We start from the raw sequence: 16,162 nt of genomic DNA, 5'->3' as shown, positions 1-16,162 counted from the left end.
CTGCCCTCATCTGGTTTCATCTTGGTTGGCCCGGTTGGCATGGAAGTTGTTTTGATCACACCATTGGCCATGACGATTTTCTTTAAACGCAACATTTTCTCGCCTGAGCCAACATAATATTAGTCCACACACTTCACTTTACTTCTCGTCTTTTCAACTTTTAATAATACTGTAATAACAATAAGTATAAGAGTATAGTAGTATTTAAAATGATACAAACTCCGCATTACTGTATTGCGTTGTCAAAACATAGTAAGTTTTAATTTTAATTCAAGGACATGTGATGACCAATATTGAGACCTTCCTTTGTTTTGGGCTACATGCATGTATCCACAACAAGATCAGGAACCAGTTACGAGTACCGCCAAAAAACTCTTTGGTTCGCATGCACCCCGCACGCTGACCGCATCCTGCACTATTGAAAATTATAGCAGCCAAGCAGGAAGTTTTCGGTACACCATGGATGGTCTATCATCCGGATCCCTACTGAATATTTGGGGTCGTGAACAAAGAATATTGACCATGTCATGTATTGTAATAAATAAAACATTCATATCATAAATCATTACTCATCAGCGTACAAAAAAAAGTACAAGAAACTATGACCACGTGCCAAAAAACGTTTTTTTTTACATTTTTAATTTTGTGTATAGAGAGGGCGATATGAACAAAAAATACATAATCAACAACAACAATGTCTAGCTCGGACTACTAACTACTAAGTCTAGGCTTTTAGATGCTGTAAAGAAACGTAAATAAATATTTGCTTTTTATACAGTGAAACATAAAAAGTAAATAGCTAGATATAGAAGAAATTTATTTGTTTTATTGTTCAATTCATGTGGTGGACTTTCTTATACTACTGACTTATGTTAGTGTCCAGGCCTATCCTCGCTCGTCCTCTCTGCCCCTCGTCCAGCTACGATTTGAGTGTTCATTTCATTGCTAGTAAGTAAGGTGGTCGTTTCGACCTGGTTTTGCTCAAATACATGTGATTGATTTCAATGAATAGCGCTACAAATTACAATATGAACATCATAAATCACCATCCAAAACATGGAAGATATTATTAAGATAACTAAAATCAAAGCTTATTTTGTAGTTTTGATATAGTAATAATATTATATGTACACATTAGTATTCCTAGATTGGTTAATTTGAGAAATAAATGTGCGGAACAACAATAATGATTTTGCTTTACAAAATAAAGCTAAATACTACTGTACTAATTTGTTACAATCATAAACAACCAGCTTTTATAGGTAAAACATATCCAATTTATTTTCAAAGTTGACAATTATTACAGAATTATGACATTAAATAAAAAAAGTTTTTTAACCTGAGAATTCCTAATTATTATTACAAACCCAATGCATTTCTTTTTTTCTAAATATTATAGATGATGTTAGAAGACTGTCTTGAACCAGAAACATTGTGCTACTATGTGTTGTTATTACCAACCACTATTCCAGTCATTGCCTTTTTCCTGTTTTTGCGATGGTTTGGCCTGGAGATATTTAGAAACAATTGAGTTTATAAACAATTCTATAAAGAAGACATTGAAAAATATTAATTGAGCATTATCTGTTCAACATGCTCACTGAAAGAATACTGTATTATACTTATGAACAGAATACTATGACATACATTACAGTATATATATAACTACTATGTATATATATATATAACTACGACTTGATTTATACGGTGATTTATTTCATAAAGATATAGGCTATAATGAACTCTATTATTAATATTATATATTAGAATTTAGATACCATAAATAACTTCATGATTTCTCGCATAATTATCTGTATCATTTTTTCGCGATTGTTTTTAAAATAAAGATAATTATAAACACAAAATATAATAAATATTATGTGGGAATTGACGCAATTTGAAACTGTGTAGTGTAAGAAAAACTGTACGGGGCGTAGTTCAACTAAAAGGGTAATCCCCGCATTGCGCAAATCGTTCAAACACAACTTGTTTTTTAATTAAAATTCATTAGTGCGCCCTCTGTAGGTGGTACCATATTTCTCTTTACACTTGAGTTGTTTCTTAATAATTGTGTTGTCTGCTGAGAACGTTCAGGTTTTGGTAGTCTAAAATGAAGATCTTTTTTATATCCAAATAAACGTCAGCTGTTCTCGTAAGTTTATACTTTTAATGAAATTGGATTTTTATTTTATTATACAATAATTTACATCAAAAGATTAAACCAATTTTAAACGTACTGTAATGAAAATATCAACGTTCAGTTTGCAACGACCTTCCACACACACGGCAAAGATGTCTATTTAGCACCTGCAACATCAATTAGACTCGGGCCTAGCTAATTTCAAATTCTTTTACACGATCGATATATGTATAGCAATGAAGATGTTGACTATCAGAAATGCTTTGCTGTTTTACATTTGGATGCAATTATTGGTTTTATTCATCTCAATTGACATTGGTGTTTGCTCCGCCGAAGCTAATGAAGAATTGCTGGATGAACCACATTATTGTACTTTCTTCAACAACCGTGCGCCAACTGAACAACCAAATTTGGCAAATTGTACTTGGTATAAAGATACGTCATGTTGCCGAAATCAAGAACTTTTATCAATTTTCAAAAAAGTAAAACCATTACAAGGGGCCACTAAAGAATGCCAAGAATACTTGAACTATTTGATGTGTTATATTTGTGCCCCTAATCAGCATTTATTTTACAATCGCCAGCGACTTACTGTGTGTGAAGAATTCTGTGACATTATGTGGGGTAGTTGCAAAGACGCCATATTAAAAGGTTCAAAGATTGGAAAGTTGTACAAATCAGGAGAAGATTTTTGCAAAAGTCGTAGATTTAAAGTTAAATCGGAATCGACCAGAGAATGTTTCACATTTGATAAGTTAGAATCGGAGAAAAAAACTAAAACAAGTGATGCAATCAAAACTAAATCAGGGTGGTGGGTTATATTTGTGACATTTATAATTTTGCTATTTAATAATTTTGATAATGTAATTTAAATACTGTACATTAATTTATGAATAAAAAGTAATATGCTAAAATGGAAAACGAAACAAACGGCCAGCCATGGAGTCAACTCCCAACAGTTTTTTTGGTTTGGCAATAAGTAGTCCAGGACTACATCTTCTCATTGTATATAGATATACATTACCACAAAACATAAATAATAAACAAGTATAAATATTGTGTTATGCAATAATTTAAATTAAATAATTTTTGAAAAATGTAATTATGAGGATGCGATCATAATATTACATTACACTGTGCAGTAGTATAATATTGTTTTGTATTATTTTTAACTAGACATGCTAACATTTGTAAGAAAATATAAAAATATTTTTGAATGACGAACCACTTCATGTAATAAATGAGATGCATATGATGAAATATTATACCACAGTTGGTAATTGCAATACAGTAATCAATAACATGAACATTCTAATAGTAATGAATGAAGTGCTACAAGGCCTTTCTTCTTATTAGATTTTAATCAATAATAGTACAGTAAGCTTTGTATTATATTGTGTCCAGTCAAATTTAATTCTAGTCGTACTTTTCGCTTGTACTACTATTTAAAGGTGCACATACAGGTTAGTAGTGACCTAGTATAAAGGATCTTTCACACCTGTTCCGGCATGATTTCGGTACGGCAAATCAAACGCAAATGTTTCGTTTTCACAATGCTCCATGCAGCAATCGATATGCGCATAGCCACGTAAAAACAAAACATTGACGCTCGATTGGATTTGCCGGCACCAGACCGAAACAGGTGTGAAAGTCCCTTAAGCCTATTTGTAGGTATGTACAGTACAATTCATACTGTACTTTTAATACAGTAATATAGATCATTACAATTAAATATGTATAATAATACACTGCAATAAAGAGAATTTCAATTTAATTTTTTCCACGTCAGAAGAGTAAGACAAATGTGGTTTCTAAGCTTGCATAAAAAAAAAGGAAAATATTTAAATTATTTGTAAAAGTGTTTAGTTACAACTGTATGTTTAGCTAGTAAGTATTTGTATTACAATCAGTTAAATAACAAATGAATGAATTAATAATATAGGTTAATATATAATTAATGAATATTTTAAATGTGTTTAATTATTAGGTAGAAATATTGTTAAACAATTGTCTAAATTAGAAATGTTGCAATACTGTGAATACATACATAACCTGTACCTTTACACCTGTGTATATATGTTTTCATTTCATTCTTGATTTTCGTTTTTCAATAACTACAATAGAACCACTATTAAGGGTTATATTTATTTTTTCTTATAATAATAATATTCATACAGTTCTGATTATTTTACTATTGACTCAGATAAGCTTACCCATATTTTTTAGTAATTTTTAAGCAAATTTATTCATCAATAATTGATTAATATAGGTTTTGTAATGTCTACCACTAAAGTGTAGATTATTTTGTGTTTTTAAAATCACAATTTCTTTCACAGTTTAAGCACCAGCTAGATTTCTAAAATGTCAGCTTACTTTCAAACTAAAATTTGAATAACCTGCCGTACTCTGTCCATCTGCTTGTCTGTCAGTTTTACTCGTTTATCACCTGAAAAGAAGGGAAATCAAATTAAAATTCTGCATTTCTTTAGTTAAGTGATTTATTTGATGGTAGGAGATAATTTATTACAGTAGTACTGTAGTTCGGTACAGTAGTAATGATTTAAATTTTTTGTGCAGTAATGTCGTTTCAATGATAATTCATTTTATAAGATGTTATGTTGGGCTAGCCATGTGTAGCAATGAATGAAGGTTGATTTATGAGATGCTATGTTGGGCTAGTTATGTGTAGCACTGAATGATGGTTCAGGCCTTGTCTTTTTAAAACTGTAGGTGTGCTACAAAGTGCAGTTTAGGAGTGTGTTAGGCGAGTGATCACACTCGCTCGCCTTAAAAGACAAGGCCTGATGGTTAATTTATAAGATGCGATGTTGGGCTAGCCATGTGTAGCACTGAATTATGGTTGATTTATGAGATGCTATGTTGGGCTAGCCATGTGTAGCACTGAATGATGGTTGACTTATGAGATGCTATGTTGGGCTAGCCATGTGTAGCACTGAATGATGGTTGATTTATGAGATGCTATGTTGGGCTAGCCATGTGTAGCCCTGAATGACAGTTGATCTATGAGATGCTATGTTGGGCTAGCCATGTGTAGCACTGAATGAAGGTTGATTTATGAGATGCTATGTTGGGCTAGCCGTGTGTAGCACTGAATGATGGTTGATTTATGAGATGCTATGTTGGGGTAGCCATGTGTAGCACTGAATGAAGTGAATTTCAGTATTATTTGGCTGTAGTAATTACAGTATTAACCCTACCATCTTCTTCCTCATCCTGTTGTGGGCTTTCGTCCTCACTCTCGCTTTCTTCTTGTTCCTTTAATAGCTTCTCTGCTTTTTCAAGAGTTGTAATCTTTGCCAAACCTTTTAATGGTTCAATGTATTCCAGTAATATTTCAAAATAATCATCATCAACCTAATATTTAATAAGCAGAAATTATGAATTATGAAAAAAAATGTAGTTTATACTGTAACTGCAATACATTACATTTTTTGGTCCTCAATTATCATATGACGCCACCCTGTCGCCAAAGTTAAGCTTGGTTCCCACTAGAACGCAACGCAAGGACGTAAACGCAACGCAAGTGTTTTAACCAATGACAAGCGAAGTTATAGACAGTTAGCAATCACAAGCGAATAAGCCATCGCTTGTGATTGGTCAATTCACTTGCGTTGCGTCCTTGTGTTGCGTCGCTAGTGGGAACCACGCTTTAGTGGCCTTGTGTCAAGATGCATAATTAACAGTCACATTGCAGGATGGGAAACCCATCCTGCAATAAAATTGCTATGCTTATATAGCGCTTTACCAAGTTGATCAAAGCGCTTCACATATTTCTAATGCTCTGGCTACACTATCAAACTAGTTTGACAAAAAAGTGTGATCTGCCCAAATATGGTAGTGATATGCCCAAGTATAGTAGTGATATTATATCATCATGTCCATATATGAGCACATCACATCATACAGTTTAATAATGAGAGAGCTTAAACAAAGTCTCATGAGATAGTGACATTGTACCAATGGTCATCAGACAAAATCCTGAAACCGTGACAGGATTTGAACCAATGATGTTGACATTGTAAGCAAGCATGTCAACCACAATCCAATATTTTTGCATGTTTTATTTATGGTTTAAGTTTACACCTTTATTTACCATGTCAGTATCGTACATATTTCTCAGCAACCAAACTTGTCGGACTTTTTGAAATGACCAAACGTTTTTAAATTTCTTCCACTGTTGTAGGTATTGCAATGCTAATGTCTGTGCTTTTCTGTCATTAGTTTTATCGACATCTGAACTATCATCATGCTTTTCCTTAATTTTTTTCTTCCGTTTCTTACTTTTAGCTTTTGTTTTACTTTTATCTTTTGTAATTTCTTCACTAAATTGTCGTTTTCTCTCCTGTTTTTCATTGTTGTCTCCGTCATCTAATTTTATAACATTTTCAGTTTGCTTGTTGCTGTTAATTTTGTCCTGTTTAGATGATTTCTTTTTTGATTGTTTATCCTTTTTATTTGTTTGCTTATCCTTTTTATTTGTTTGCTTCTTTGTAGCATCCTTTACGTCATTGTCATTCATCTTGCACTATCAAATGTAGAATGAAATTTTACAACACAATTCTTGCTAAAAATTTAAATACTGTAATTGTATATATACTTTTAAAATTAGAGTATTTTATACTTCTAAATTGCGATAAAAAACAATAAAACAAATTAAATACAGGTAGTTGGGATCCTATCTATAGTAGGAGCCTAGCTAGTTTACTTTATCGTTGGCCCGAGAGTGGCACCAACAACAAGCTAGGCTTACTTTAACTGTGGCTAGTGTCAGATTGCTCCCTGGGCCTTGCCACGCCGCCTTTCGCTTCCGTGGCCAGGCAGTTCACCTCGTAGGCCCTACTTGCTAGCCTAGAGGGCCGCCTATGTTTATAAATACGTCTAGCTAGGCCTCTCTAGTAGGACTAGGCCTAGCCCTAATACGCTTTTAATTCCATACGTTTCCTTATTCCTAAAATTATCAAGAACTCACCACATAAAATAGTACAGTAATAAGAAAGACGTATTGTTGTTAATAATTGCAATATTAAGAGACAACAACGTTCATAACATGCTTTTCAATGTATCTCGTTTATGTTTTCAACTCACACGTGTGCGTACGTGAAATGAAGTTTAATGAATTGTAATAGAGGGCGGTATTTCAATAAAACATTACATGCCGTAAGAAATCAATCTGCCTATCCTGATAATTAAAGATGTATTGTCCCTTTGACTAATTCCAAAAAAATAAAAAATAACAGATTTCGAAAAAAAATGGGTCAATTTGAAGTATCATAATAGTAATTTAACTTTCAATAAAAATTAGTCGAAAAAAAAATCATTCAACTGAATTACAAACGGTTTTTTGTTAAGTTTATATATTTTGATAAAATATATACAGTACAGTATTATGGTAATGTTTATTTAGTTGATGTCCATTGGATATAACAAAAGGCCTGAGTAAATATAATTATAAACTTTTATACAATAGAGTATGTTATTCTTAAACTACACATGATAGACTCTTTATCGATATATTATTGAAATATATATATAGTATTATAAAGTAAATAAAATGAATAAATAATGTCTCTCGCGTGCCGATGTCTAACCTAACATGCATTCTAGTGGAAAAGTACGTCAGGGTATTCATTTTACCCGATCTCCATGTATTATTAATATCAACATCAATCAACAGCAGTTAGAACGAGAGATGGGGTTTTGTTATTGTTCTACACGTGCGTTTTTAATAATTTCTTTATCCTTCATTCTGAGAATATTTCGCCATGTGTCATCAGTCCACGCAAAGTCTGTCTTGAGATTACCTGATATTCTGGTTGCCTCAAGACTGAATGTGTTACCTATACAAATTTATAACAAAAAAATAAAATGTTAAGATTGAAAATTAGTAGAGCATCAAGGTGATATATAATATTATGATGTTTATTACCTTCATTTGACTCCTTCCTACTAAAATGTACATCAGCCTGTATCATGTAGTTGTCCTTGACTACAATTAAATGTTCCAAAAAGACTTGCCCTAAATGTGTTTTAATCCATTGGAACTGAAAATAGTAAATATAGGCCGTTTATTCGAGTCAGTCCAAGACAAAGTAAAGATGTGTATTAAAGCCTATACGAAAGATACATAATTAATGTTAGGCCTATACTGTAATAGAGAAAATTGTCTTAAGCTCTAACTACACTATCAAACTAGTTTGACAAAAAACATGTGATATGGCAAAATATGGTAGTATATGCCCAAAGATATGGTAGTGATATGACATCATCATGTCCATATATGGGCACATCACTCATCATTTTTGTCACATAAAGTTTGATAGTGTAGACAAGGTTTTAGATAAAATGGAAGCTTTGTTTAGTCCCGAAGGGTTTCTATTAATATTATGGTTCTTTCTTATAAGGTTTATCGCAAATAGCGTGCGCGATGCATGGTGGGAAGGATTTGGGAGCAAACGTCAATCATGTACGTACACGTTGTGACGTTTGCTCCCAAACCCTTCCCATCATGCATTGTAGAAGCTATTTGCGATAAACCTTATTTGTATATTATATTATGATCTATCGCGATTGAAACCCAATGAAGATTTAGTTCTTGTGCATTTTTAATTTATTTCAGTTGACACTTACCTTTTCGTGCAATGCTTTTGGTGAATTCTGAATTGGACACACCATTATATAAACGTCTAACCTATATAACAATAATACTTTAGGCCTTTATTTTGTTGGTGTTTTTTAATAGATGAGTTTCGCTGCTTTACCATCAGCAATGGTACACACATGGTAAATGATTGATTAATTAATGATTGTTAATGATGATAAGAAAGATAATGATAATGTCTTACTGCTCGTTATTCTGCATTTCGGTAAGCGCCTGAATAGCTCCTGTAATCGGCGCCATTTTAACGTAAAACCCAGGTGTTTTCAATATGCTTTCTACATGTTGCTGTAAAAATTAAATAGATTACTTTTTAGTAAAATCGATCAAATTTATTTGAATCAAGTAGGCAATCATTAGTGCTATAGAAGAGACCCCTGGTATGTAAATTAGGCCCATACATTCCAAAGCCGTCATCCGACACGAATAGCGCCAAAAATGACACCTCTGATTCGTGGTTACATTTTGGTTAGTTTAGATTTATTTCGAAGTAAAAAGAAAGGTCTATGTGTGGCATGGTAGCGCCCAGGAGATACGGGTTTTTTTTTAAACTATAAGATCTTCTTGTGACCTGTGGTGTATTTGTTGGTAGTGCCTATCGTGTCAAATTTAAAGGAAACACGTAGTCTATATCTTCTTTGACATGTCGGTGGGTAGGCCTATGCGCCATGGCAGTGGGGTTTGAATAAAGCAACTTACTACTAGATCAGGTCGCAGTCGACCATATTGATGTGCCAGTGGTATCTTCTGTCGTTCCTCAACCCTGACATACGGCTCCAGAGGGTATCTTCGTCGATACTCCCGTAAGAAATAATCTTCACTGTCGGCAACGCAGCCGTCCAACGACACTAACACCTTTAATGGATGTTTTAAGCCAACATTTCCGGATAAATGTTTTGTGTTGTACAATAGTTCACCTGCAGTAGACCTATTTAAGATGTGTGAAAATCTTGAAAACATCTTGAATGTAGGCCTACCTGAAAAAAAACCCCCTAAAATTATAGGCATACACATAAGGGAGTAGGTCTATATACAAAGATTGAACATTGTTTGTGATGGAACTATCTGAGAATTGTTGTTACTTGGATGGAATTGTATTTTGTCTGAAAGAATGGTGAACTGGCCCCTATCTCGCCTAAGGCCAATTCGTGTCGAGCGCTGTCACTGTAATACATCGGAGTATAATCCAATAATCTTCCAAAAGATGCATTGCAGGGTCCGATGCATACACAAAATCCAGAACTTACCCGAGGAGACGGCGATTATCGACCTGTCTTTTGTCTCTCTGTCGATTTCTTCTCGGATGAATCCTGTCTCACCAAATCTGTTTTTGCAAATCAAGTTGTTTTTCATATAGTAAAATCATGTTTATGGGTAGAGCCTATATTTATACAGTGTAAATCAACCATATGTTAATGATTCGATTATTGATGACTGTTTTTCAGTGTTTGGTCTTGGATATAATAATAATATAAACCTTCACAACTCAAATGAGGCTGCTACAGGTGTGGCCAATTACATTTCTCTTTGATATCGATTGCATGCTTAGTTTATCCAAGCAATCCTGGATACTGAGCTCCGGAGATCAAAGGGTTTATCTATGGCTGTGACACGATCAGTTTCACAACTATAACAAACACCGCGCGCCGCGGAGAATATTATGTACATGTACACCAGTTACTGTACCTTTGCTATTTTTCGCAGCCAGAGATAAGATCAAAAGACTGTTACGAGTTCCTATCTTGGAAAGGCAAGCTCAGTGTCCTGTTGTCAGATTGCCTTGATTTATGTGTAGAGTCATGTTGGAGTATACGCCTCTCTTTCCTTTCCCATCCCACCCCGGCCCCTTCCTTTGAACAAGGCTATGACAACCTTGCTTTTACTGAATAACCAGATAATTTTTAATAATCAGTTAACTAACTGCTCGAAAATGCCCGAACTGATAACATATAAATGTGACTCACTGTCTTTCACCGGTTACTGTCTTGTTAGATTAATTTATTAATTATTTTACGGGAGTTTTCAAGACGAAGACCATCTTAATTATATAGGCCTACACCCATGACAAAAAATACGTGTTATCTGAGCTAGATTTTATTTAGTAGAGAGATGTCGTGAATTAAAAGTACTTAATACAGCTCGGCTCTGTTCTAGATAACTGGCAATATAGGCTTCCACGTATAGAGTCTAGTGACAGAACCGGGTGTTAGTAGACATAATTCTATCTATTCTATCAAAGCTTTTATGTGGCGCCCTACAAAGAACAGAGCGCCTAACAATACTTAGTAATTATATTAAAAGAAAAAGTGTTAAGTTGACGTTTAAATGTGCCGGTTAGCGAGAGCAGTTACATGAGTTTAACATCAGTTAAGTGTATTGTAATTATGTTAGGCCTACTGGACTGATACGCTTCTGCTATTAATAAAGTGTTTTCCCGGTACAAATGTCATAGTACAACCAATCTATATCCAGGCCTGTTCAATAACTATTTACTCCATGAGGCAGATGTTTTAGTATAGATATAATCGTACGATTTAACTATTTAAATATACTGTTGAACCACTATAACTTAATCATTCAATACAATTTTATCTGCCAACTGTTGTTTGCTTTGACAAAGACGTGGCAAATAGTATGTTTCCCTTGTAACTAATTGAAATATGTCAATATTTTACTAAAACCTGAAATCCAAGGGTCGTATATTAGACGGCTAATATGAAAATAACGAGTGTACAGCAGTACACATAATTGCCAAAATAGGCCCTAAACAGGATAGTGAATGACAGACTCAGGATATCCGTCAACTGAACATAAGTACACACATAAGCCAACGTGCCTATATTATACTTCGTTAGGCATGGATTAAATATTTTATCCATGATGTATGCCTATACACATCATTAAACTACGCCGCTGAGCGGGGTCACTCCCCTCCCTCAATGACTAAAGTAATACGCCTGTCTTCACCCAGAAGTTCACTCCAAAGAGTTGATTTAATCTTTCTTGTATAGTTAGTAGATCATATATTTGGACACCCATTCAAAACTTTAGAACTGAAGCCCTACTGCGCACGCTTTAATTCATATTAATACTACGTGAATGACATTATTCTCACTTACCGTATTTATAAACAGTTGTGTACCAAGGAGGTACCGTATAAAAATACTACTTGTGCGGAGGTGCTGCTGCTGACAAGCTTTGGTATCGAGCCAGATTAGTCCCAATTGATAGGTTGTTGGCACTGATCAATGACCTGCATTAAACTACTGTAATATGCCTAGACCTATCAGGCTCCGTACTGTACTCAAGGGAAAGAATTCTGAAAGTGTGTACAAATATAAATTTTTTTTTTTTCATTGGCAAATTAATGTTTTCTGTTGTGGTTTTATATTTAATTGTGGTTTTTTTTCCAAAATTGAAAACAAAACGATCAGCGCCCATCCTTGGAAATTTTATGATACGGGTTGTTGCTTGTCCAGTAATGAACTTGCCCATGAACACCAATAACATATTTTTTTTATACTTTAACAATCTTTTCTGCTGAAGTTTGTATAGGCCTATATTATTGTAGTTAGGTGATGATTGTTTTCCGTGTTTTTCTGGTATTTGCGCCGTTGATCTCGCTCTGCGCGCACCGTTCATTTTATAAAGGCTACACAATAAGTGTTCTAATCCCAGCTGACCAATGAGATAGTAAAACCATATTACTTTTTTTTTGTAAATTATTTTTATTTTCCGTTAAAACACTGTCACACAAAATCTAACAAAAGTACGGTAGCAATCCTGCAGCAGAGAGCTGCTTTATCAGTAGCAAATGAATAATCCCAGGTTCGCACTGGTACAGAAATTAGGCAGCATTTGTGTTCGATATTACACTACAACACCTGATTCTCGGTGCTGTCTCCATACTAGGCCTACTTCCAAAGTAGGCCTATCATAGGAACATTTGGTAATACTGTAGGCCTACAGTATCTCATTTATATCACATGTGGTGCCTGTATCATGTAAGGTTAGGTTAAGGGTTAGGTACTATACATGTGAAACACATGCGATGTTGTATTTAGCAAATATTCTTATGATACTTCGGAAATAGATACAGTACCGAGAATCGGCTGTTCTAACTAACGGACGCTCTGCGTTCTCCGAGCCGGGCCTGTTCTAATGTGCAAAAATAAAATACATTCATAAAACCATTATATTAAAGGCCAGGTGCGGGCAAAAAATTTCTATTGATCATACATTCCAATAATTATCGATCTATAGTTTCCCCATGTTTCATAATTTTTGGGATTTTATTTGTGTTACAGGAGGGATAGCTCAAATTACACAGTAAAATCTCTATTCTTTTGTACACAAATTTTGAAAATAGAGAGGCATTTTAAAAAGCTATGAAAAATAAACGGTGTGGTAAAAAATGTTATCAGATGACTAAATATAGGTAATATAACTTGAATTTTACATTTCTGGTATTTTTATTCAACTTCAGAATTTTATTTTCATGCTATAGCAAAAATTATCCACCGTATATCCACCATCTTTTTCACCTTCTAGGGAGTCACCAGACATGTTATTACATTATGTTAACTACCTAACTACTGAAAAAAAGTCTTCCTGTTTTTTTTGGCAGAATTTTGCAAAATTTTGTATTTGACCATATTATGTACAATTAACCCGATATTATATTTAAAATTCATGCCTGTACCTCAGCTTTAAGCTAACATATTTATATATAGGCTAAACATGAAGGAAAATAAAAGGCGGTTAAACAGTATACCAAGCAGCTTTTTACATTTATGGTTTTTTAGCTATCATCGCATGAAAACTGCTATATCCAGCAACAAATTTGCATTCAAAATCAACAAATCCATGTTGTTCCAATAATAGACGGTACTCTGTCTCAGTTCTTTCTCTTCCAGACATTTCAATCATCATCTGAACGTTGTAGCGTAACGTTTGTAGAGGACCAGTTTTAGTTTCGTTCATTACAAGTTCTGCTATCAAAACAGCACCACCTGTATGTAAAAAAAAGAACAGACATCATGATGTCGATACAGAGTAGACCATAATACAGGAGTATTATTTTAGGGAGATTGTATCGGCTGTATAATACTATATATATATATAGTGTGATGTGAACACAACCAGTTTTACACATTTATCCGGACACACATGGGCCGGTTGAGAATTAAAAAAAAACGTTGCCTAATAATAATTACCAGATTTCAAAGATTTAAAGGTCTTGTTCAGCAGCTGATGCACTTTCTCATCTGGCCAATCGTGAAGAATTCTTGCAAAAGTATACAAGCCAGCTGGAGGAAATTCATCTTGAAAGAAATCTCCAGCAACAAACTTGACCTTTTGTCTTTCAGTTTCGTCAGGTGTTATTATCTGTGCCGCTTCTACAGCAGTGGCCAAGTCAAACACTGTGACCGTTGCGTCTGGATATTCAGAGGCTAATGCGTATGCCAATGACCCAGATCCACCTGTTTAAAAAAATTTTAACTTAGTGGTGTAACTAAAAATAACATACCAAATGTCCAGATACCGAAAAACTCCTACCTCCTAAATCACATATCTCACAGAAAGGTGAAAGGTCAAATGATTTTGCCACTCCTGGAGACGTAATTGAAGATAACTGGTGCATATACTGTAGGAAAGTTGCTGAGTAATCTTTGTCAGTTTCATAAAGACTTTCGAATGTCTCCAATGTCATCTAAACAAAAAAGAAAGACAAATTGATTTTGACAGGACGGATGTGAATTTAGTGGTGGAATATGTGCTAAAAGTGGTACACATTTAAGAACATTATGCTGTTCTGCCTGGTGGTATAGTAGGCCTAGTACTTGTGAATTCGTCACGGCAAAATGGGAAGTATTACATGTATAAAATTTAACACGTGTCAATAATTTATGACTATCATTTTCGTAATTTATTACCTCTATCATTTTATTAAATGATCGAAATTATACCTGCACGTTTGAAGAACGGTCAAAGACGTGACTGACAACTTGTCTTTAACATACAAAATTGAAATTAAACACTTACCTCAAAACCAAATACATTTAGTAGCTTAGTAGCTCTCAAATAATAAAACAAGTCGATTCTGCAACGGTTACTAGAGACATATTTTAACGGACTATCGCAAGATAAAAGTCTAGGTGTAAAACACAATATATTTCTTACCTCCAAACCAAATGCATTTTTGTAAGCTTCTGTGTTGCGGCCGCTCTTGATCGTGGTCATCAAATGCTGGTACAATGGGTACTGAGTACGGGAAGCATGTATAATAGCCGCTACCATATTATTAGGCTTACTTGATTGTAGAACTTCTGCAATCTCGGGATAATTGCTGTAAATTGCTACTATTAAAAAAAATAACAATGGCATTTGCTATTGATAGAACATTTCTCGAGCTCAGTGTAACACTACGAAATATTAATCCCAGGAAGCCTAAGTGTTAGCCTGAGAAGGAGTTCCACAAGCCTCATAGTTATGGGTACTAACAATATATGTATATACAGTATGTAAATTGTACTTACTTACCAGTTTTAGATTCAGATTTAAAATCTTTTTTAATAAGTTTTAATCCAGCAGCGTAATCGAGAATTCTTTCTGTTGCGTCCAGATTGAGTTTCTTCTTGTTGGCTATTTCAGTGGCTGTCATTCCATTTTGATGAATCGCAAGAAGATCATACAACTGCAGTTCAGTTGTCACAAACAACGCCTACAAATGTAAAACGAATTACTGTATGTTATACCGTATTTAAAATTGATGGTTTGGTGTTTTTTTTTTGGCCTTGATTAAAAAAAATTAAGCCTACCTATTCAATAAGAATCGTCTTAGATATATGAGCTAGGATTGAATAACTTAAGTTCGGATCCAAACTGATCCAACTATCTACTCTTTTCAAAATAAATTAAACAAAAGCAGGCCGATGTAGAGTAATAGTTCACTATAATATTTATATGGTATAGGCCTAAAAAAAACGTATAATTGTCTTTATTTTCAGATGATTTTATGTAGGCATGTTATGTATGTATGGTGTTAACATTGTGTTGTTCTGAGGCTTCGCGGATAAATCAGATTGAACTTGAACTACTCATTAGGCCAATAAACATCAACAAATTGAACCAAAATAGATCAATATTCTTAATTTGCATTACAGAAATATAATATAATTCAACCGTGTATACGCGTTAAAGTCAATAATACAAACCTGTGATTTTTGAAAACCGGTGTAAATATCCAGTACAAGTGGAGACCACAGTGTTGACTTTGTTTCGTTGTCCATCGCTAATAGTGTCAGTTCGGCCTCTCTACAAAAACTTATGAATTATACAAGCTT

At 34.1% G+C, this 16,162-nt stretch overlaps 3 protein-coding genes across 4 annotated transcripts; all 3 read right to left on the bottom strand.

Annotated features, from left to right (window-relative positions):
• Nucleotides 1–3,527: 3,527 nt before the first annotated feature.
• Nucleotides 3,528–7,855, bottom strand: LOC140062971 (uncharacterized). 2 transcript variants are annotated; one of them, XM_072109382.1, is made up of 4 exons: nt 7,796–7,855; nt 6,255–6,686; nt 5,359–5,515; nt 3,528–4,586 (listed from the first exon to the last, which is right to left on the bottom strand). In XM_072109382.1, the coding sequence occupies exons 1-4, from the start codon at nt 7,823–7,825 to the stop codon at nt 4,516–4,518; spliced, it is 690 nt and encodes a 229-aa protein (XP_071965483.1). In that variant the 5' UTR covers nt 7,826–7,855; the 3' UTR covers nt 3,528–4,515. The 2 variants fall into 2 exon arrangements, with proteins under 2 accessions (XP_071965483.1, XP_071965491.1); XM_072109390.1 differs by lacking the exon at nt 7,796–7,855 and adding an exon at nt 7,131–7,448.
• Nucleotides 7,856–7,861: 6 nt separating this feature from the next.
• LOC140062982 (5'(3')-deoxyribonucleotidase, cytosolic type-like) lies at nt 7,862–10,072 on the bottom strand. Its single transcript, XM_072109402.1, has 6 exons — nt 10,064–10,072; nt 9,516–9,789; nt 9,004–9,104; nt 8,789–8,849; nt 8,088–8,202; nt 7,862–7,998 (listed from the first exon to the last, which is right to left on the bottom strand). The coding sequence occupies exons 2-6, from the start codon at nt 9,774–9,776 to the stop codon at nt 7,862–7,864; spliced, it is 675 nt and encodes a 224-aa protein (XP_071965503.1). The 5' UTR covers nt 9,777–9,789; nt 10,064–10,072.
• A 3,056-nt stretch (nt 10,073–13,128) lies between these two features.
• LOC140048155 (acetylserotonin O-methyltransferase-like) lies at nt 13,129–16,117 on the bottom strand. The gene is made up of 6 exons (XM_072093196.1): nt 16,034–16,117; nt 15,360–15,540; nt 15,000–15,178; nt 14,376–14,529; nt 14,033–14,299; nt 13,129–13,828 (listed from the first exon to the last, which is right to left on the bottom strand). The coding sequence occupies exons 1-6, from the start codon at nt 16,106–16,108 to the stop codon at nt 13,608–13,610; spliced, it is 1,077 nt and encodes a 358-aa protein (XP_071949297.1). The 5' UTR covers nt 16,109–16,117; the 3' UTR covers nt 13,129–13,607.
• Between the last annotated feature and the right edge of the window lie 45 nt (nt 16,118–16,162).

This window comes from Antedon mediterranea, chromosome 1 (assembly GCF_964355755.1).
Source record: "Antedon mediterranea chromosome 1, ecAntMedi1.1, whole genome shotgun sequence".
Taxonomy (NCBI): domain Eukaryota; kingdom Metazoa; phylum Echinodermata; class Crinoidea; order Comatulida; family Antedonidae; genus Antedon; species Antedon mediterranea.
This window is presented reverse-complemented; position numbering and strand designations above follow the sequence as displayed.